Raw genomic sequence first — 23,595 nt, 5'->3', positions numbered from 1 at the left:
TCCCTAACTCTGTGAAGAACCAAGGGTTTTATTTGCAAGGATATCTAATGAAATTAGAATCCAACTTTATTAATAGCTATGCAAGAGCCCTTGTATTACTGTGCAGAGCTCTCTGGTAAAGCTTAGCTAGAGAATACAGCTTAGGTCCAAGGCCTTAGTGGGGCTTCTGACTTCCTCAAATGAATTTCATTCTTGGAACATGTTGACTCAGATGGGTCTGCTGGAGAATGTGAGGGATAGATCCCAGGAAAGAACCCAAATGCATATGTCTATTTTGTCATATGGAGAGAGAAGAGAATAAAGAGAGAACAGGTCAATGTGGGTGTTAACCTTTAAGGCATCTGGTTACAATATTCAAATCACCACTTAGTCCTCCCTTATGAAGGATAATCTCAGTGTTTATCACACTGTGGGATGTGTTTCACTTATGAGTTTAAAAATTAATTTAGAAGGAGAGGCAGCCACTAATTTAAAAAATGAATTAGGGGAAGATATAAAAATCAGAGTGCATCTCATATAGTAAAAGTAACTTTTGTGTTAGTTTAATACACCTGTATTTATATGGTGAGTTGTTTCATGAAATTTATTTTTGCATAGATCATAGAAAAAATATTAGAAGGCCATGGATTTTACTCAACCAAACATTATGTAATGGGCAAATACCTTGTATAAACCCCTAGAAGATGGTATTCACCCTTATGCTTGCTCTTTGCAAATCGTTAGTAAATTAAGTATTTATCTAAGAGGAGTTAAATTAAAATAGTCTGAGAGAAAAAAATAAAAAGAAATTGACAATGCCCACCAAAACTATTTTAATGGATTCAAAGACTACTACGTGAAAGAAAAGACCAAATAACAGAAGTTTCAGGAAGGCAGATATTTTCCTTGCAAGGAGAACTCTAGAAGAATTATTCTGCCTGCTGAGCCTGACCGCGTGGATCTAGAACACCTTGTCCGAGTTCACATGTCTAAGAGGAAATCACTTTTCCTTTCCTGCATGCTATTCCTTCAGCATGACCTAGGTATCATTGAAAAGTATTGCTGTCCATCTGTTCACCCAGTCTATAAATTTCAGGTGTCTATGATCTGCCCTTCCTCCTCTTCTTCTATTTCCCATTTGTCATTACTTACCAAGTCCTGGCTATTTTATTTCTCTATTACTTCTTGCATCATAACCCCATCACATGCCCTGTTCACCCCTGGCCTTGTTCTCACTCTTCCATGTTGTCTTTCACATGTGGGCAGGGCCATTCAGGTCCTTGATAATAGTGGTTCCATATTTTCTATAGAGTAAAGTCCACTGTTTAGCATAATATTCCCAGTTCCTTCTTTTCAGATTGCATGTCTTACCCTGTCTTCTTTCATGTCTTCATGTGTCAGCTGGCAGTTGGAGTACTTATCATTTCCTGGACATGATGGTCAGCTTTCTGCCTCTGCCCTTTGTTCATATTGTGCCCTTTGGAAGGATGCCTTCCCTCCCCACCTTTCTCTGCCAGGTGAAATCTTCATTGTTAGAAGTTATCTCTTCACTGAAACCTCTGATCAGCCCTAGGAAACTCCCCCAACAGAACGTAATCATTTCTTTGTCTAGTTTATGGTATTTGTCATTACCTGTATTGTAACACTTATCATATCATATAGAGGTGGCTGTGTGGGGACTCTCTTCACAGTAACTCTGAGACTCAAGAGATTAGTAAATGCATGGTGTCACCACAGAATGGTGCTTCAGAATCTTGGCTCTGTAGTCAGATGGATGTGGGTCTGTTTCCAGATCCCACCACTTAATGATTGTGTAACTGCAGGCAAGTTGCTGTATCTCTTTGGACCTCAGTTTTCTCATGAGCCTGATAATAGAACGTGTAGCATTGTTGTGAGGATGAACTGAGAGAATCCATGGGAAGTCCTCGTACTTCACCTTGACGCCTGATAACCACTGACTAGGTATTATCTAGTGAAAGCTCACTTTTCCTCAGGGTTTCCCCATGGTACTCCTGTTATGTCACTGAAATGGGACCATTACATTATGTTTGACATCATTTTGTTTTTCTAGGAAGACATATCTCACAGGGTCATTGTAGGAGCCAGCTTTTTAAGAGTTATATATGTTAAACTATAAATAGTGATTATAAATATTTTGCTTGGTTTTGAGTTCTTGAGGATGTGATCCTCAAACTCTTCTCCTGAGAGGACACCAGTGCAAAGGTTACCACTACAAAATTAGAGTTTATGCCCAAATTATAGTAAAATAGTCAATGGAGGGGCACCTGGGTGGCTCAATCAGTTGAGCATCTGACTCTTGATTTCAGCTCAGGTCATGATCCCAGGGTCATGGGATTGAGCCCTGCATCAGGATCCATGTTAAACATGGAGCCTACTTAAGGTTCTCTCTCTCTCTCTCTCTCTCTCTCTCTCCCTCTCTCCCCCTCTGCCCCTCTCCCATCCCTCTCTAAAATAAAAAAATAAAAAATAAATAAATGGATAGACTGTCTTGATGTTACTTTGTTGTTGTTTTCTGCTTCTAATTACAAAACCGCCGATTTCTACCAAGTCCTAGCAGTGAAAAATAGCACATTATTATTATTAATGCAAACTGGAAAGCAGCCCATTATGCTAAGGTTGCAGTGTTGTATACTGCTACAGCACCTGTATCATTAAGGTAACACAGTACAGAGAAAATAATATAGTACAACATAATGAAATGTAATATGCTACAAATACTCATATTTCTCTACTACTCAAATTGCTTTAGTTCATACGATGGGATTAAACATCATCAGTGTCTCATTGTCTTTTAGAGTATTGTGTCCCACTAAAAGTACGCTACTTGAATAAATTTAAAAGCACTGAGATATACCACCTATAAAAGAAAGGATGGTTTGTAATACAAAGTTTATGAGCTTAAGTGTAATTTTAAAAGTTTTTAAAATAGGTATCTTGTTTACTTCATATTTTCAAGTAATAGTGTGATGTTTTTTTCCCTCTAGTATATGTTAGTATATAGCTCAAAGAGAAATCACTGTTGTATTTAAGGTTTCATGTTTTGCTTTCAGGTTGATTAATCATACAAAGAAACTGATGGAGAAGGAAGAAAAGTTGTGCATTAAAATTCTCCAGACTTTACGAGAAATGCTAGAGAAGAAAGACAGCTTTGTGGAAGAGGTAATATGGTTTTAATGTTTAGTACTTGAAAATCAAGTAAAATTTCTAGAATACTGTAACCAATGAATTACACAGGCTATGATACGATTGCTTGTATTACGTACTGATGGCATGTGTACTTAGATGAATTAGATAATCTCAGTTTTTATGGCATTCGTCTTTCGTGTCTGCTTTGAATTGAGAAAAAAAAACAACTAAGATTAGAATGGCTAAATATTTGGGTTATTTGTTTTATTATATTTTATCTTGAATATGTGTATTTTTCTCATGTAGACCAATGACCTTTTTTACAATGAACAACTGAGATTCATGATTAAAATTTCGTATAAAGTTCTGCTGAGTATTGAAATGGCCCATGCACTTGGGCACATGTTGATCTTTTATTGTAAATAATTGTTCCATTTTCTATAATGTTATGACAGGTACTATAAAATAATACTATTTTTTATAAGTGAAATAGTATGTTTCTATTCTTACCTGTATTAAGTATTGCACAAATGATTCTCAGGGAGTAGAACTTAGAGATAATAATTGTCATTCTGTTATTAAAAATGACAGCTCAGGCGCTCATTAGGAGATAGCTAGCAGCATGTTTAATACCCAAGGTGATACACTTAAGTATAAAATATAAATCCAGGGGAGGTTTTTTTTTTTTTTTTTTAAGCTAGCTACCTATACCTATAACTCTTAGGTATCAAACAAAATGTGTACATGTTCCTTAATAACTTTTGGTATGATTCCATAAATACTCATCATCTGATATATTTAAAATTGGAAGAATTTATTTATTAATTTATGTATATGCTATCTAATTCCAAAAAGATCATAGTGTTGGTTTTTTGTTGTTGTTGTTGTCGTTTTTAACTTAATCCATAGAAAATAAATGTAATGGCATCTTGGGTATTCATTGAAGGGGTGTAACTTCAAAATACTCCATTTGAATCAGAGGCTTGCTTTATACTCAAAATGACTCTTGCTTTGCATTAATTCTCTTCATCATATCATCTATCTTTGGGAAGCAAATTATGGAAATAAAGGTTGTTAGTGCTATTTTGGCAAATGCTTCTATGACCTAGGACTCAAGAAAAATGCTCATAGGTCTGAGTTTTTGGCATACTTGTAAAAAATGGTAAATTTCAGACTTCCTTGTTGTCTTTTTCCAGTTCCTTAAAATATTGCTCTAGATGGTTTGATTTTGACTGAAGTACTAGATCCTAAATAGAAAAATGGGGTCAATATAAATTTTTGACAGAGGAGTGAGGTTTACGGTAATAGTAACTTGTGGTTAACAGGAGATACATGATAAGAGTTGCACTTTTATGTAACAGATTATTATTGAACTATTCTCAAGGAAAATAAGAAAGAAATCAAAGAAGATTTTACTTTGACTAGTCAAGAGTATTTGAGTGTATCTCCCAAACCACCCTAAATCATGCTGGTGCCTGTTTCTCCTTTCCATTCCCACTGCTCTCACTGGTTCAGGCTTTCACTATCCCTTGCCTACAAGACTCCAGTAGCCTGCCTCTCTGAGACAGAGCTGGAAGGGAGGCAGAGATGCTGTTTTCAAAAGTCCAAGAGGCGCCATTGACATGATATTATGTGAATGGCACCACCAGGACATAGCCCTTAGGGAAGAGTTAAGATGAGAAAGGCTAGTTGGGCTTATTCACTCAGTCATTTAACACATATACTGTGAGCCATATTAAATACTGGTTATTGTGCCTGGTCACTGGGGATAAGGAGATGAGTGACACAGCTTGCCAAGAGCCACTGCACATGCCACAGCTCACGTGCTAGACGACTCCTGGAATAGTCTGCAGTGATCATAAAAGCCTTTCAGAAACTTCCAGGGGCTCTGCACTGCTTTCATATTCCAGACTCTCTCTTATGTCCCTAGTGCTTTCTCCTCCCACCCTTCCTCATCCATTTACCTCCAGAAATCTGTGTTAATGTGTGCCTGACATGTCCCTCAGGCTTATCCTGCACTGAACATTTGGAATCATGTATTGCTAAAATCCAGACAAACCTCAATAACTCCTAGTGATATTTTTGTGGAGGAGCTCTGATGGGTGGTACTTATCAGTTGTTCCAGTCAGCGATGATGACTTTCTCAATAGAATTACCAAAATACATTGTGCCTCTCTTTTATGACACTTCAGGCTATTTCTGAGTATGTAGCCCAAGTATTTATAAATAATGTCATTGAGACCCAGAGAGGTTATGTGATTTGCCTGAGGTCACACAGCAAATTCCAGACCAGGACTTAAATTAGGTCAATTATTCGTGTCAGTGGAGGGGAGTTAAATGATTCACCACTCTGGGTGAAATGACTCTCACGATAGATTCAGAAAATGATCAAAACTATTATTTTACACTCATTGTGTGCTCTCAGGAAAAAAAAAAAAAGCCTGATTATCGGTAGCAGGATCATAGGCTGTTTTCATGATTGTATTAGTTTTCCATTTACCAAAAATTTAGTGGTTTAAAATCACACAAGTTTATTACCTTATAGTTTGGGAGGTCAAAAGCCTGAAATCAAGGTATTGGCAGGGATACATTCTATCTGGAGACTGTAAGGGAGAATTTCTTTCTTTGCCTTTTCTAGTTTCTAGAGCCTCCTGCATTCCTTGGCTTGTGACTCAGTCCTCCATCTTCAATGCCAGCAACGTTGCATCTTCCAACCTCCCTGGCCCCCAACCACCACCACGTGCTCTCTCTCAGACACACACACTCCACTTCATATCTCCTTCTCTTACTCTGACCCTTCTGCCTCCCTCTTATACTTAGGCTTATATTGGACCCACCTAGATAATCCAGTATACTCCCCCTATCTTAAGATTCTTAATCACATCTGCAAAATCCTCTTGCCATGTAGCATATTCACTGGTTCTGGAGGTTAGGACATAGACACATGTGTGGAGGGCCACCATTCAATATATCACAATGATTCTTTTACTGACAGTGAGAAATGACATGTAGTACGTAGATGGAGTGTTTACTTGTGGCTGATTAAAATTGCTGGGTAGGACAGTATAAATGTAAATGAATGTAACAAAAAATGCTTTGAATTTATAGCCCTTTGCTGTTTTCAAAGTATTTTAAAATACTTTGCTACCTTTGGACAGTTCTAGGAAATACGTGGGGCTGGTGGTGTTATCTCCACATTTGTAATGTGGAGACACTCGGAATGGTGTGAAGTCACAGAAGGTACCTAATATCTTGTCTAATATCTGGATTTCTACCATCAACTGTTTTTCTACTATCTGTGTATCAAAGCATTTCCAAAAGATCTCTCAGAAGTCAAAACAGCAAATTCATACCAGGGTTTTTCACACTAGCTATCCTAATACAGTTTTCCTCTGCTATCCCAAAGTGGAATGTTCTCTAAAACCTTTCATAGGCCAAAATGGTGTAAAACAAATAAGCGATTACTATTAATTAATTAATCGATTTTAAATGTTTATTTATTTTGAGACAGAGAGAGAGAGAGAGAGAGAGAGAGAGAGAGCAGAAGAGGGGCAGAAAAAAAAAGGGAGAGAGAGATTCCCCCACAGGCTCGACACTCAGTATAGAGCCCAACGCGGGGCTCAGTCTCACAATCTTGAGATCATGACCTGAGCTGAAATCAAGAGTCAGATGCTGAACTAACCGAGCCACCCAGGCACCCCTGCACCATTAATTTATATGGAAATTTTTTATGCATTCCTAGGCCTAAAATATAGTCTCTCTAAGGCTTTTCTAATACCTCAGGGCGCACCTTGCTAACGAATGCACAGAATAAATAAAAACAAAGCACAGGTGCTGACAGACACAACTCAAAACTCTGGTGACTTCATGTCGTGATGCTGAGTGTGGTTCCCAGGGAGGGAGTTTGGTGGGGCCATTCCCACTGCTTGAGGTCCCTGCTGCCTCTATAAGAGCTGTCCAGCTCTCCGGCAAAGCAAATGTTGAATGCCTTTTTTGCTTTTGCCTTTTGTTGTAGAAGTGAAAATCTTCAGAGTTCTTTCAGTTAGCAAAAACAGGTACTAATATAGGTCTTTTATAAATGCAAAGTGATGTGCCATGAACTTGCAAAAAGTGCAGGGATACATTTGAGACTCCACCTGTTTAAATTTAAAACCTTAAAAAAATCACCATTTACATTTATGTTTCTTTGGTCTCTGATATCCGAAGTTGTGTCTGTTTGTGTAGCTGATAAAATTAAAATAAAATAGAACAATGAAGCACAAATTTACTTCATGGTTGAGTTTGATGCTCTTTGAAGCAATTTCCAACTTTAAGATCTCAGTTTTCTGATTTTATTTGCCTTCTCTGTATGATATATTTAAAAAATTTTTTAAAAATGTTTATTTACTTTTGAGAGAGGAAGAGAGACAAAGCACGAGTGGGGAAAGGGCAGAGAGAGAGTGAGACACAGAATCCGAAGCAGGCTCCAGGCTTTGCACTGACAGCAGAGAGCCTGATGTGGGGCTTGAACTCATGAACTATGAGATCATACCCGAACCAAAAGTGAATGCTTAACCGACTGAGCCACCTAGGCGCCCCAATTCTCTGTGTGATATATTAAGTAGAATCATCATGTAATTACATTTTATGTGGTAGTCAATTATTTAAAAACATTTATAATTTATAATACTATGATTGCAATTCCTAGATGAATTTTACTTAGTATTGTTCCTTGTTTCATTTTTCTTAGTTTGTGCCAAAAATTTGAGAAATACGATGGGCAATAGCTTGAAGATTTCCAATAGACTATTATAAGTAGAGGAAAATTTAATTTTCTGTTATGTGTGTCTCTGTGTGAATCATCTAGTGATCATACATGTACCATATGTTATAGTATAAATTATAGTACTTATTTTTATTGAAGGATAAAACATGAAAATTATATATAAAAAGTCCTTAAAGGGAAAAATTACTAGAGTTTTATAAAAATTCCATGTAAGTATTGTTTGCTTAGGTGATTCTGGTAGGAAAGCAAAAAAAAATTACAAAGGATATAATTCTAACAACCTTGAAATCCCTTTGGGATTGGTCATGTTTGAAGCATTTTACAGGTAACAACAGCTGGTATATTTATTTGCATTAAAAAATATGTAGGGGTGCGTGAGTGGCTCAGTTGGTTCAACATCCAACTTGTTTTTGTCTCAGGTCATGATCTCACAGTTTGTGGCTTCAAGCCCTGCATCAGGCTCAGTGCTGACAGTGTGGAGCCTACTTGGGATTCTTTCTCTGCCCCTCCCCCACTCACACGGGCATTCTCTCTCTCTCTCTCTCTCTCTCTCTCTCTCTCTCTCAAAATAAATAAATAAAAACATTTAAAAAATAAAAAAAATAAAAATGTATGTTGACAATCTGGGGAGAGAAGCAAGAGAAGGAATGTTTTAAAATGGCTTTAGGGCAGTGAGATTTCAAATGTTCTCGATCCTTTAAGCTATTTTGTCCCACTCTTATTTCTATGACCTCTCTACCACAAAAAAAGTCATAACTTGATAGCATATGTGTGCTGTTGAACAGAGCAGTGTAATTATAGCACCACACCATTATTTTGCATGTTTTTTAAATGTTTATTTATGTTGGGGGGAGTGGCAGAGAGAGGAAGAGAGAATCCCAAGCAGCCTCCACCTGCTGATAGCACAGAGATTGATGCAAGGCTCAATCTCATGAACCATGAGATCATGACCTGAGCCGAAATTGAGTCGGATGGTCAACAGACAGAGCCAGCCAGGCGCCCCTGTTTTATGTATTTAAAGACATTTCAGGTCTATACCTGATAAGCATTTACCTGAGGTGGTAATGGAGATACAAGCTTTTGTGGGTTCGTTAGAGGTGAGCTGATGAGGGGGAGTAGGAAACAATAAGGACTTTGTTCAGAGGATTGGTTTGGTTTAAAGATTTTTTTTCTTTATCTTACACTCTTTAGTAGACATGTCCATTAAGATTTATAGAGCATTACAAATTATTCCTCTCATAAAAAAACATATATAAATCATAAATATAGTCTATAAACTCTGATCCTAAATACATAACATGTAGCTTCTGTAGTTTAGAACTGGAAAAGATAATGAGTCCTGAAAGTATTCGCTGATAGCCTGTGGAACTGGTAAAGTTACTTTACTTAGGCGGCAGTCAGAGAAGTTGACCTATGTGGAATGCCAGTCATAATTTCCCCTGAGAATATATTGCTATCTACTCATAAATTACACTGACATACATATAATCTACAGGACAACAAAGATATTTTAGTCAAATTCAATATTCTTAAAATGTTCGGGTTAAAATGCCAATATCCTTGGAATTAATAGAAACTTCCTCTATAATAGCTATGGAGTGGTTTTAACCACTGGTTTTTATAAATGGTAACAGCCCAGCATTTATCAGGAGCTTACTGTGTATCAGATCCTGTTCCTGATCCTTTATATGTATTATTATTTTCATCTTCAAGCCCATGTTATAGGAGGTCCTCTTACCTCCCTTTCACTAGTGAGGAAACAGGTATGGAGTATAAGGTCACACATCCAACAGGCGGAAGAGAGCTGGTAAACCAGCCCAGACATTTTGGCTCCTGAGCTCACACTCTTAATCAGCATATTGGAGCCACACAGGTTATATGGCTTGTAATCATAACCTTTTATTTTCTCAGATATTCAGCTAAATAAAATGAGTTCTTTGATTTTATTCTTGATAAAATTTGCATACATATTTACTGGAAAGCATAAGCCTTTTATTCAGTGAGCTGCTAAGGAAGAGGCTTGAGATTTCAGACCAAGTTGATTGGGAACAGTTTATGACACAATAGCTGTGGGGTTTTTCGGGTTTTATTGTTAACAGCCCTACAGATCAGTATCAGAGCTCCCCACATCCCACCCTGTGATCATGGTCTGAATTGTTAGTACCCTGAATATTAGATTTAAAAGTTCTAAACAGTGCTTTATAAGATGACCATCATAGGCAGCCCCTTGCGGAAATGTGGCATTCAACAAACAGCACAGCATCTAATTGAGAGCTGTGATCTTTACCAATGCCCAGGTGGGGTAGGTGGTATTTACACATTGAACAATAATGGCAGATAGTGGCTTCTTGATTTAAAAGTTGGTATCTGGAGTGATATGGAATAAAGGTCTTTAAGAAATGTTGCCTTCAATTATTTTTAAGATATCTTCCATCATTTTTTTTTAACTCTAAAATTTACTGTCAGCTGAGTTAACAAGAATTTATTCTTCCCCTCAGCAGGAAAAAAAAATCATTGTAACTAATCTCTTATTTCATATTTTGAGGAGCAGCAAAAAAAGAATAAGGAATTATACTAAGGAGCTTACCTCCTACTTCAAATATGCAGACCTGTCAGTCTCGACAGTAATCACATTGTTGCAAATTTATAAAGTGTATCAAGCTACTCTTATCATAAGAGTCTGTGCAGAATCATTCACCTTCTACGCACATACTAATTTTACTCTCTAGCAGGCAAATAAACAAATTTAAGTAGAATTGCTATACAGAGTGCACAGTAGCTTAAGAATTTGATAATAACTGTTTTGCTAGGGGAAAATAAATTTCGGTTTTTAGTATCAGCTGTGTTTTGTAGACTTTCTTACTAAATACATTTTAGAGGTGAATGCAACTTTTTTTTGCAATGTTCTAATGCTGTTTTAAACTATGTACATACAAGAAGTGATGTTGCACACATACTGTTCTATCTTAATCATTCGTATGTTGGGAGTGTGTGTGTTATTTAAATTTAGATAACTAGATGGTTGGAAATATGAAAATATGTTGATGTCTCCTTAAAATAAGAGATCTTTTTAAGAACATAATTAATATACTCTTTCACTTTGGAATCTTGATTATAGTTTCATCTAGGCAATGATCATTAAGATGGACATAAAAGCAATAATTGTTTATAGAAATTTACTTCTTTCAATTGCTGAGCTGGCTGGTGACTGGTTAAGCTATGAAATTGCTAAGTTTACCCAATTATAGTCATTATAACCTCATTGTTTCAAAAATTTATAAAATTCTTTTTTTTAAATTTTTAAATGTTTATTTATTTTTGAGAGACAGAGCATGAGTGGGGGAGGAGCAGAGAGAGAGGGAGACACAGAATCTGAAGCAGGCTTCAGGCTCTAAGCTGTCAGCACAGAGCCTGATGCGGAGCTCAAACCCACAAACCATGAGATCATGGCCTGAGCCGAAGTCAGATGCTTAACTGACTGAGCCACCCAGGCGCCCCTAAAAAATTTATAAAATTCTTAATTATACCTTGTCTTTACTTTTCTGTTTTAAAATCTGACAGCATTGCCTCAGTAGTTTTTGAGATATGCTGTGATTCTGTAGGGATCAATGACTAAAATATCATGATGAAAACATTATCAGTACTCAAAATTTAGCCAACCATTCATTGCTTCTAGTAAGTGTAAGACATTTGGTAGTTAATGATTGTAGATGAAAAATGGTATTGTGATTAAAGAAAAGAAAGAAGAACAAAAAGAAAAGCACATGAAAATTAATATATTATGAAACTATGATGCTAGTTCTTTCCACCTAAATCTAAGTTAAACAACTTTTCAGGAAGCATTCCATGATTCGTTTCTTATAACTCCATGTTATTCTAGTTTATGAACATTTCAGCTCTTATAAAATCCTGTCTGTCTTATTAGCATAGAACCTTTATTATCATGCTTTATGAAGGTTTTTTTTTCTTTATGTTGTTATTTTAAATAAACTAGAAACTCCTTGATAGGCATATCTATCTTATTCATCTAGCCTATGTATAAGGTGTATAAGATGAAGAAATGTCCAGAAGGCCTTGAGTGCTGAGATTCTTTGAGGGTATGGTTGTGTATCTCTCTTCAGTCCCACTCCATTCTCCATAAAGTGTTGTACTTATTGAGGGCATAGACTGGTGATCTTATTCACTGGGGTATTCCCATTGTCTGGCATTGTTCTCTGCACAGAGTCGTTGCTCAATAAATGTTCATGGACTGACTTATTTGCACATGGTAGCAATAAATGTTATCGACTACTGCAAGAACAATGCATTGATCTTCACTAGTGGTATCCAAGGAGTAGCTTCTAGAATTATCACTTCAAGTTTCACTTTACATCTCTTTGTAGCCCAGGAAATAGTAGATTTCTTAATAGTTGGCATGCAGAGTTGGGCCAGCAGTGGACAGAGCAATGGCAGAGAGGGCCAATGAGGAGATTATCTTGCAGCAAGCACTATGTTGGAGTGGCTGTGACATCCATGTTGCTGTCTGACTTGGAAAGCAAAAGGAGGAGTGGATGCAGGGTCCCCAGACCCTGCACAGTAATGATGGAAGCTCAGCCAAGGGAGGCTGGAGCTAAAGAAGGGTGACCAGATCTGGAGGCAAGCAAATGGAAGGAAGGCTCCAGCCACTGTGCTTCTCTTTCAGGAAGGGCTGAAAGGGACCCAGAAAGAACTAGCAAGCGACTCAGGCTGCAGAAGAAGCAGGAAAAGCCCCCTGGAAAACCAGAGGAACATGGGAGCAACTGGGGCTCTGGAGAGAGGCTGAGGCCCAGTCATCCAAACTGGGACATTGAGTGAGTTTAGCTAGAGTAATTAGCTGCAATGTCCAGCTGTGATCTCGAGTAGCATCAGGATCGCCTGCCACGGGGAAAGTTGGTATTTGGAGCTGCTCTGTGTTGTTCCTATCGTAAGGAAGAAAAGGGACATAGAAAGGTTGTGGAGCAGATTGGGCCTGATATGTGTTACCTTTTCTATCAGTACGTTTATTTCTGGACTCCTATTTGAACAGGTCCTCAGAGACGGTGTGTGTGTGTGTGTGTGTGTGTGTGTGTGTGTGTGTGTGTGTATAATCTGTATGTGAGGTACTAAAGCTACATTATTATTATTGATGTTGTTGTTACTTAAGTTTGCTGACTGTGCATCTCTAGGGAAGCTATTTGCAAAGCAACAATGTGTGTGCTCTTGGATCCCCACTGTAACTCTCAGAGATAGGAAAGTAATTTTTAATCTCCATTTTATAGGAAGACTAAGGCCCAGGAGGTGCAATGATCTAGTAAGAACCATACTGTTAGTAACTGACGGAACAGGGATGTGAATCAAGGTTTTCTGAGTCTACTCTACATGTGATGCTTCTCCACATGGCAGAGAATTAAGTAATGCTGGGGAAAATCAATTATAGCTTAAATTTGCTTTTACCTTTTGAAACCACTATCTGAGGCTTTTACTTCTTTTATAGGAGTTTGAATCTGAGGGCTCAAGAAATCTTAAAATAAAAATATTAAAAAAGGAAATGTATTCTTATCAACTTTTAGGTACATGCTCTAAGTAATAGTAACAGCTAACCCTTGTATGGTGTTTACTATGTTATAAAAGCCAGTTGCTTGCATAAATACTTTACAATGTTACTTCATTTAACTCTCATTAACAACACATGGAGGAAATTGTAGCACAGAAAAGTTAAGGATCTTGATCAAAGTCACACAGAAAAAAAGAAAAACGGATGAAAACTGGGCATCTGGCTCCAGTGCTGGTGTTTACCATCACTATGTCAGACTGTCTTCATTCTATCCTGGTATCAATTTGCAAAGCTGTAGGGCCGTCACCCGTGGCTTTCAAAGGAAAATGATTTTCCTGTTTAAAATAACACCCAAAAACCTTAAGATATTTCTTCTTGTGTGTAATGATTTTGAACATCTACTGTTTACTGATTTTTTCAGGGTAGGCTTGGTTTCTGCACATGCTGTCTGGTGCTTGAAAATGAAACAACACACAACATTTTGAATACTTGCAGATTGCTCAGCGCAACTGTTGGGTTTCTCTTTACTTAGTTGTTCCTGACCGTTGGCTGAATTTCTAAATAAAATGCAAATTATAGACTATACTAGTTCTTCTGTTCTGGAATAGGGAAAACCAACATGATATGTTAATGAACACAACATAGCACCTCGGTATAATGAGTTGGTGGCACGAAATCCAAATGAGAGCATGTGGACAATTATAATCAGATCAAATACTTTTAATTAATATCAGATAGATGGCAGAATGGTGAAGACAGTGACTCAGAGACATTCAGTTAAATTCTGCTCCAAGTATTGCATTGATTTCGCGCTCAACATACCAGAGTGTAGCGATCAGGGAAGTACTTGCCGAAAGGTAAGTGGCAACCAGCAATAATCTGACACCTTTGTGGGGGCGCTTGCTTTAGGCTTCTCCCTACCTACCACCTTTGAGAGGGGTGCTTGCTTTAGGCTTCTCCCTACCTACCACCATGGTGTGTAGTCATTTATTCATCTATACATTCAATGAATAGGCTGCACTGTGTGCAGACTGGCTGAGTCCCTCATCGCCTTGATAGAGTTAGATACGACCTCTGGCTACTGGTTGCTCACTCTCTTGAGAGAAGCGGCTGGTATCGATTCTACCATGCTTTTGCCCATCAGTGCACAAAGGGTAAGCACAAAATCCTTCCGGGCCTGGCCCCAGTGTATACTGGACCCTGCCCCGACCCTGCCATTTCTGTCCTCCTCAGTCTCTCAGACTCTTCTTCTCCTGCTCTGTCCTGTTCAGGAAATGCTCCTGTGTCCTGAACTTCTTCAACTGTTCCTTCCACCTTCTTGCTTTAAATGAAGACTCACTCTCCATGAAGGCCTCCTCGCTTTCTCAGCAGCTCTGTCAAAGAGTGTTTCTTTCTTATGTGAAGAGACTTGGTGTCCCTGTTGCTTCTCCTTGTTCCTCATAGCCTGATTCCTCTGCCCTCTTAAAGTCCAAAACTCCTTTGAGGTTAAGCCTCTCTCACTGTATCACCCCGGCATCTGCCAACATTCTGGGCATTCCCTCTCCTCCACCCAGGACTTTGGAACCTGGCTCACATTCTGTGTTTTGGTTTCCAGACCTGCTATCATCAGACGGGACTTTAGTTCTCACGGGCTGTGTTTCCCACGTGCTGGCTGCTTCTGACCTTCTCTTCTCCATGTCCATCACCCACATCTTCTGTAACACCTTGGAAGTTTTCGTCACCAAGAACTGCTTCTTTCCCACCATAGCCAATCCAGGCATCCCACTGGCTGACCTTTACTTTCTCCCATTCAGCGTCCTTGTTTGCACCCATTATGACTATCCTTTTACCTAGTCAGATCCACTGACCCCTCTGAGTTCCCAGTTGCTCAGTTTGCTCCCTTCTTCTGCTTATTAAGCCTAGATTTCATAGTCACAAGTTCAGCTATGGAACAGCTGTTTAAGACCAGGCAGAAACAAAGAGTCCCAACAAAACAGCATGGGTGAGGGGAAGAAATGTTTTTCGGAAGAGAATCAGAATGTGGTTGCCAAAAGATAGTAGAAAGGATGCCAGGGGGCCAAGACACAACCAATGACCCCACCAATTTCTTCTGCAATTTCTTCCTGACAGATTGAGTTATTTAGATTATTTGAGTTATTTGGCTCATTTTCTGTTCATGTTCCACGTCAACATGTATGCCACTTCTTTCCAAATGAAACCAGAAATCTTGGCTCAAAGTTCCCATACAAAAAAAGCTTCTCTACTCCACTATATACACAGGCACTCTGTGTTCTCCAAAATTGAAATGACTGAGGATATCTTTTCTCAAGGCTGAGAAAACATATGGACGAGAGTATGCTACTTCTCATAGTCTGCAGCCTTTTGACAAGACATCTGCTACAACATTTTTTGTTCTTGCATCATGGACTGTTGTTTGCCAATTGTTTTCATAAATATTAATCCTTGAAATCTTGACTGACATATAAGTTGTTCCTTTTTGGTTTCTTTTCTTCTTTATATGCACCATCTTTAAATAATTGTGTCACAATATAATAAACAAGGATTTTCTTATGAAAAATGCCTATTTTAAAACTGGAAGCTAAAATATCTAATTAAAAAACCTGTGTTTTCTCTCTTCTTCTTCTTCTTCTTCTCCTCTCTCTCTCTCTTTTTACATTTGAATTCTCCTCGCTTTTCCTTTACTTAACTAAGTGATTTATTGCTGTTGGAATACTGCTTCTGCATTAATGTTGTGGTCTTTCACTTCAGCTCTTAGAAGTACCTCAGGAAGACATTTAAACTTAACTTCCCCAAGCACGTGATTGATTTAGTCCCAAGGTAGTTGACTATTCCTTCTTAGTCAGATAATAGGAGCGCTAGAGCTAGGTCAGGAGTTTGAACTGGACTATGAATCGCCTAGTAAATATGTTTACTAGTGGCAGTCAATGCATGTTAATTTCTACTCATACGTTTGCATGAGGAGATAACTGAAAAGTCTGCGATGGAAGATACAATGAGCACTTTCCACTGAGCACACTTTGCACTGTTGACAAAGTTTTATTGTTCTCGACCATGCTCCAAGTAGCACATATAAAGAACTGTAAGTGCTATGTGCAGCTTTGTGGGGGCCCATTTTTATTATGCATGGTATTTCCTGATTTATTTTACTATTACCTCTAAGAATCAGCAATTCAGCACAGTTTAAATTGTTTCAATTATTTCTCAATTAATAAATCAACTGAAACAGCAGAATCCTTTCCTACAGATACTTGATTGTAAGGCCTGTTAGCATAGTCATGTGCGTGAAGCCATGGACACCAAACACATCTGGTGCTTAGTTTAGAGGGAAGTTTATTTGAAAACGATGCCGTTGGATCTTCTGTCCTTAGTGAACCACCTTTTCAACATTGAATTCATCTTTGTCTTTACAAATACATTACAAGGTCTCTTTACAAGATCTTGAGAGGAATGCTTCATGGTCAGGTTTTCATAAGAGGCTTAGTTGTTTTTATTTATTTTTGTTTTAAATTAAGAGTACTCCATTATCAAAGGAGAGTTAATAAACTGGAAAATATAGTTGCTTATCAATGTGCGATGAAATTGTTTTGTCCTCGGCTCCATCTAGAATCATGTAAAATTATATTTAGAGTAGAAGAGATTTTCATATTGTGCTATCTCTAGAGGCTCTCTCAGGGATTGGGAATGTATCTCACAGTTGAGATCAAGCACAGTTTCCTCTGAGGTCTATTGGCAAGAGTCAGCTCTCTCCTACATCTGCCATTTTCTGAGAATAAAATGAGATTCACATGTTTGCATACCATCTTGCTAATCCTTGCCAGGGATACTTTCTGGAAAGAGCATACTGAATATTTCTGCTGTGCCTCTATTTTAGGGAGAAAAGAGAATCTCAGAAAAATTGGGAGCTGTTCCGGGATTGGGCCAGAAGTTGAGGAGTAGATGCAGGGCTCATTCCAGGGAGGCTGCTGCTGGGGCAGCTAGTGATTCCATGCAGGTAGGAGGATGGAGGTGTTGAGCCCTGTTCCGCCATGTCAGAGATTAGCACCAGAGAGAGGATTATTTGGAGAGAAGCCTGGCCTCACTTGCATGGTTTCTGTCAATGACCAATACCTATTGAGTGTTATATCGCACTCTGTGGTAAGACACAAAGGAATGAAATGATACTGCCTGTATTCGTTTTCTGTGGCTGTCATAACAATGAACCACAGACTGGCAAACAACAGAAATAAGCTCTTTGGGAGCTCTGGAAGCTAGATGTCCAAGATCCAGATGCTAGCAGGGTTGGCTCCTTATGAGGGAAGAATGTGTTCCAGGCTTCTCTCCTTGTTTCTAGTTGGCCGTCTTCTCCCTGTGTCTTCATGTGGTCTTCCCTCTGTACATTTTTCTGTGTCCAAATGTCCTCTTCCTATAAGGACACCAGTAATAGTGGATTAGGACCCACCCTAATGACCTCATTTCAATTTAATTACCTCTTGAAAGTCTGTCTCCAAATACGGTTCTGTTCTTTGGTAACAGGATTTAGGACTTCAACATGAAGTTTTGGGTGATGCAATTCAGCCCGTAATACCACTTCAGTCTTTCATCTACTCATAGATAAGACATGTGCAAATGTTTTCTGTGTGCTTCTCCTGTGCTCATTTTGTTGAGGGCAGTTAAATGCCCTGAGCAGATGGCTGGCATCCACAGAAATTGAGGCAGTTACTTCTAAACTTTATTATTTAAGTCAGTCTAAACCAACACAGAAACATAGAACAGTGATTTTGCTTTTCTCTTATTTATAACTTAGACTGATGTTAAAAGAAAACAGTTGATTGGCATAAAACTCCGGGGGCACCCGGGTGCCTGGGTGGCTCAGTCAGTTGAGTATCCAACTTCGACTCAGGTTATGATCTCATGGTTCGTGGGTTAAGCCCCACATCAGGCTCTGCACTGGCAGTTTGGAGCCTGCTTGGGATTCTCTCTCTCTCTCTCTCTCTCTCTCTCTCTCTTCCTCTCTCTCTGCCCCTCCTCCACTTGGGCTCTCTCTTTCAAAATAAATAAATAAAAACTTAAAAAAAAAAAAGCTCCAGTGACACCGAGAAGTACATGGGTAGATGTTTGAGAATAAAACTGAAACATGTAGATCTGACTGGTTTTGAAAACAAAAAATGGGAACATTTGATAAAAGTTTAATTTTAGTATTTGTTACATTCTTCAGTTTCGGGCCATCTCTCAATAGCATAGTCCAGTTTATTTTCTGAGCACTTTTCATAAATGTGTCAGCAGTCATGAAAAATGGCAAGTTTCAGATATGATCTTCGGAGTTTCTGTATTTTTACAAGTTGGTTAAAAAAAATTATTCTGGGCTACTGTTTTGGCAATTTATCATTGTATTTCTCTCAGAGCAAAATATACACTTAAAATCCTTCACTAAAAAATGTACCTTTTCTGGAGGAGGGCTTCGTGCTATTTACAAGTATTTGTAAACTATACATGCACAATTTTACTATTTAGTTTGCTAAGTGACCAGTTTTTAAAATGGTTGTTTCTGGGACACCTGGGTGGCTCAGTTGGTTATACATCCAACTTTAGCTTGGGTCATAATCTCCTGGTTCGTGAGTTCGAGCCCCGCGTTGGGCTCTGTGCTGACAGCTCAGAGCCTGGAGCCTGCTTGGGATTCTGTCTCTTTCTCTCTCTCTGCCCTTCCCCTGCTTATGCGCTCGCTCTCTCTCTCTCTCTCTCTCTCTCCCCCCTCTCTCAAAAATAAATAAATAAACATTAAAAAAAGTTATTTCTAATACCCACATAAGGCTAAAGTGAATTTTAAAAGAAATGTGGCACAAACAGGGACACTACTTTAAGCCTAGTCTCAATGCCTTATTCTTTGCACCTGTATGTGGGAGATAACAACAAAATAATAAGTTCTCATTATTTTAAGAAAGAAAATGACTCAAGTTACAGGGCTAATTACTTTTGTAAATACCCTGGTTTATAGAATATTTTTCTGTTATTTTAAGGTACCATTGTTTTATTTTCTTAGGTGCAAAATTTTCCTGCTTCTTATATGTTTTAAACTAGTTCTCTCATACCAACAAAACTAGGACAATTAGCGTCAGAAAAATAGAGTTCAGGATACATTCCAGACTAATTCCTTCCGTCCTCCAACAAGTGGCTATTTGCATAGCCAGGTTAAGATTATTGATCATTTGTGTTTTGATGCAGGTATCATCTTTCCCATGAGATTTTAAGTCATTGGTTACTTCACTAGTTTCTCGAGGAAAGGGAATTTCATGGATCGTTCAGACATACGCTTATGTAAATGCAGTAAATGTGAGACATAGAACTTGGTAGCAGGAAATCAATGGTGTAAATGAGAAAATACCACCTGTTAAAAATGAGAGTGAAGTTCATTATTCTGGAAGTGGAGAGTCAGTTGAAGCCATATAAGAATAATAATCATCAGAGTATTGTTAGAGATGTATCACGAAGCCAAGGGGAGTGGAAAAATCCAGAAGCAGTTTTAAAAACCAGTATTTCTCTAAATTTGGTTTTTACTTCAAGTTGATACACATGACCAGTATGTGGTAAATGGTTAGAAGCAGGTTACAGAATTTAATGTGGAAATCATTTGTTGGATTTTATAGTTCAGTGTTGGCATTTTCTGTGTATTTATTGAAATGTCTTACACACTTCATGCTCTGGAGTGTTACACATGTTTGTAGTTCACATTCGCCTCAGATATTTCAGTGAGCAGAATACAATAAGGAAAATTAGGAAAGCCCAATGAATATTTATGGTGATCGAAGGGAGCCACACACAGAAATGAAGTTGCTTGCTTCCCAGACATCTATCTTTCATTTTATTCTTAAGGGTATTTAACAAAAAAATAATTTGTTGTAGTCGATTTATTTTACCAAGTATACTGAGATTTCAGTGGCTATATCCAAACCTAAAAATGTTGATAGTTCAACACTAAAAGTAGGTTTAAATTGAATCATAAAAGTGTTTACTCTTAAAAGGCTCATTTTTGGCTTTTATCTATCATCAGCTCTTTGTTGGATGTAATTTTTATGATTTAATATTTATAAATTGGATGGCATTCATTTGGAAAACCCAAAATGAGAAAATAAAATATTCCTGGAAAGAAGTATTCTTTTTTTTCTCTGAATGTATTGTTGTAGTCCAATGTAGATAAACTACAGTGTTTGACAAGGCTACATACCTGTAGCCTTTCTATCCAGAACTATATTCTTACCATTTAAGAACCTAGTAGGGGGGTATTTAAGGTTGAGATCGACCCCAGAGATTCCCACACCAAGTACAGTTCCTGATTTAGGGAGTAGAAGGCAGGAGACATTGCGTGTGGAGGTTCTCGCTGTGTGGATTCCTGTTGTTCTTGGCCCCTATAGGTGGGCTAAAGAATAAGAGTCCTCCTACATTTACTCCTGAACAATCAAGAAAGAAAAAAGTCTCCAGGATTAATGGTGAAAATGATCCTCAGCAAATAATATCATCAGAAGATTATTAACATTTGGCAACACAAAAATGAAGTTTCCATCACATAACCATGAACACAAAAGAATGACCCAAATAATTTCAAGTATTCTGTGGTCTCTGGGTCTTTGTTTTTGTAAGGACTTCAGAACTACAAATTCCAGAACAAATGATTGGGAAATTAGCTGGTATTCTGACCCCATATGAATGAGTTTGAGCCCCATGTATGAGAAAACAAAGTATCATCTATGGATTCTTGACTATACAATACTATTAAACATTAACTTAATCAACCTGACTCTGTACACAGACCAAATATGGCATTTAAGGTAACCTTGTACAATGTGAACAGCACTGGTCTGGGACATAGGGGCTCTCTCTGTATCATTACTAGCTGTGGGATCTTAGGCCCCTTGGCTCTCACCTGCTTTACCCATCAAGTTAAATGAAAAACCCAAACTGAACCAGATATCTTCTGAGGTCCCTTCTCTCATGTTTCTCTGACTTTCCTTCTGTTTTCTGGATTTAGATTCTGAGTGTGACTAAACAATAAATAAAATTCTATTCAGAAGTAGCAGAGGGTAGACTTAAGCTCCCCCCCCCCATCATAATAAAAATTTTATTAAGCTGCTCCCCAAGATTATAATAAAAATTATAATAAAAATTTACTGAGATATTTAATCCTCATGACAGTTGTATCAGATAGATGTCATTTCAATCTCCATTTTATAAGTGACAGAACTGAAGTATAGAGATGTTAAGTCATTTGCCTCAGGTTGCACAGACAGGCCCAGGTGACCCAGCTGGGATTAGAACCCAGGCAGCATGGTTCATAGGATCTTTGCTCTTTAATACTAGGTTACTCTGATGCCTGTCTTTGAGCAAAAGCAGGGGAAGGAGAAAAGTGATAGGGGTTTGTGTTTCATGTGAGCTGTTAAGACAATGTCTCTTTGACACGTAATATTTGAGGGAGGTATTAATAGAAAGATGAGTCAAAAATGACTCTAACGAGTGTGGACCAAATAACTGGAAGGATGGAGGTGCCATTTATTGTGAAGGAGAAGACCATGGGAAGAGCCTTACTTACCTTGTGCCCCTGGTGCTCAGCACAGCGAATAGGTGTATTATGGAACTGAACCGGTTCAGTGCAGAATTATTCCTTCTCCTGCCAGGCTTCCTCAAATGAATACAGAAAGCTAAGGCAATGAATTCTAGCCAAGACACCATGTCCCCTTTACAAGGTATTTTGAGCATGCAAGTGGCAGCCACATCAAAAGGGAAAATACAGTTTTAGTTTGGAGGGAGATCGACTTTCATGAGTGGCGAACCTGAATTTAAGATAGGTATGTAACAAAAAGTTTCACTCTTCTACAATGTGTTGAGTGATTTTGAGCAGGATTTCAGGGACTGGTGAAGAAATGTTATTCCAGTACAACTTCTTTCTTGGGGCTTTCATAAGGATGGACATTGTTATAATAAGTGACTAAGGAAGAATTTGGAAGAGGATGATAGGATAGACACTATTTCCTGCGATATGTGCAGCGTTCCTAGAACAGGCAAATGTGTTGGATCCTATGATTAGCTTTGTAGCTTCCAAAGAAAGTTCAACACCCTATATAGCTCTAATTCAAGCTAATGTTAGTATTAGGGCTTTGGGAAGCTCTTTGAGTCACGTCCCTCTCCCAGGATTTGGAATAGTTGAGAGACAGGAACCATTCAGATCAAAGTCAGAATGTAGCTTAATACCCTCAGTGTCCAACTGGAAAACATAGTTTAGATCTGCGGATGTTTTTGGTGGTATTTTGCCCCAACTCAGGAACAACCCCACGTTCCCCCAAAGGGACAAGACTCTAAGACTATGGCAGAGAGTGGTCCAGAATTCACATGCTCTTGTGGTCGGAAAAGAACTTGGGAGAGGTGTTCCTAAGCATCCCCTCATTCCTTCTTTCCAACTCACTAATCACATAAAGTACTTCCCTTTTTCAGGGGAGTGAGTGACTGAGTGGGTGGGCAGAGAGAGGTTAGCATGTCACTAATTGGAGTCCTTCCCCTGTGACATATGAGGTGAGGAACTTCTCCATTTACCTTTCCCTATCAGGAGCTTTTCTCATTACATAGGGTTCCATTGCCTTTCTCCATGCTAAGTTCACATTTTTATGAGAGATACTGTATATGTATATTATTTACTTTGTACTATAGGAGCAGTAGGTCTTAGCTTTTCCCCATAGAAACCTTGATCAATAACAAGTCATTTGTCACACCTCACTATGTGCTTCTGCTAAGCCATGTGTAATTGTCAGTTTTATTGACAATCGTTTCTTTTCTCTGTGAGCTTGAGGACCACTAGCATAAGGCATGTTTCAGTAAAGACTGGCTCAAGAAAAATTATTTTTTTCAAACTTTTTTTTAATGTTTATTTATTTTGAGAGAGAGAGAGAGAGATTGAGAGAGAGAGATTGAGAATGTGAGCGGGGGAGGGACAGAGAGAGAGGGAGACACAGAATCTGAAGCAGGCTCCAGGCTCCGAGCTGTCAGCACAGAGCCTGATGTGGGGCCCAAACCCACGAGCTGTGAGATCATGACCTGAGCCGAAGTCGGAAGCTTAACTGACTGAGCCACCCAGGCACCCCAAGAAAACTTCTTTAAAATGAATATTTGGAATTTATTTCCCCAAAAGTTTGCC

At 38.4% G+C, this 23,595-nt stretch overlaps 1 protein-coding gene across 4 annotated transcripts in view; it reads left to right on the top strand.

The window, feature by feature from the left end:
* The window catches only part of ITPR2 (inositol 1,4,5-trisphosphate receptor type 2), a 489,660-nt gene that overhangs the window by 262,118 nt on the left and 203,947 nt on the right, over positions 1-23,595 (top strand). For all 4 annotated transcript variants that reach the window (XR_009617392.3, XM_060658096.3, XM_060658095.3 and 1 more), the window contains exon 37: positions 3,051-3,159. Coding sequence is in view for 3 of the 4 variants with exons in the window: in XM_060658096.3 (XP_060514079.3) it covers positions 3,051-3,159 (109 nt within the window). In the remaining variant the exon portion in view is untranslated. The remainder of the gene's footprint in view (positions 1-3,050; positions 3,160-23,595) is intronic.

The sequence above is a fragment of the Panthera onca genome, chromosome B4 (assembly GCF_046562875.1).
Source record: "Panthera onca isolate mPanOnc1 chromosome B4, mPanOnc1 haplotype 2, whole genome shotgun sequence".
NCBI classification, from domain to species: Eukaryota; Metazoa; Chordata; class Mammalia; order Carnivora; family Felidae; genus Panthera; species Panthera onca.
Note: the sequence above shows the minus strand (reverse complement) of the source record. Positions and strands in the feature narration are given on the sequence as shown.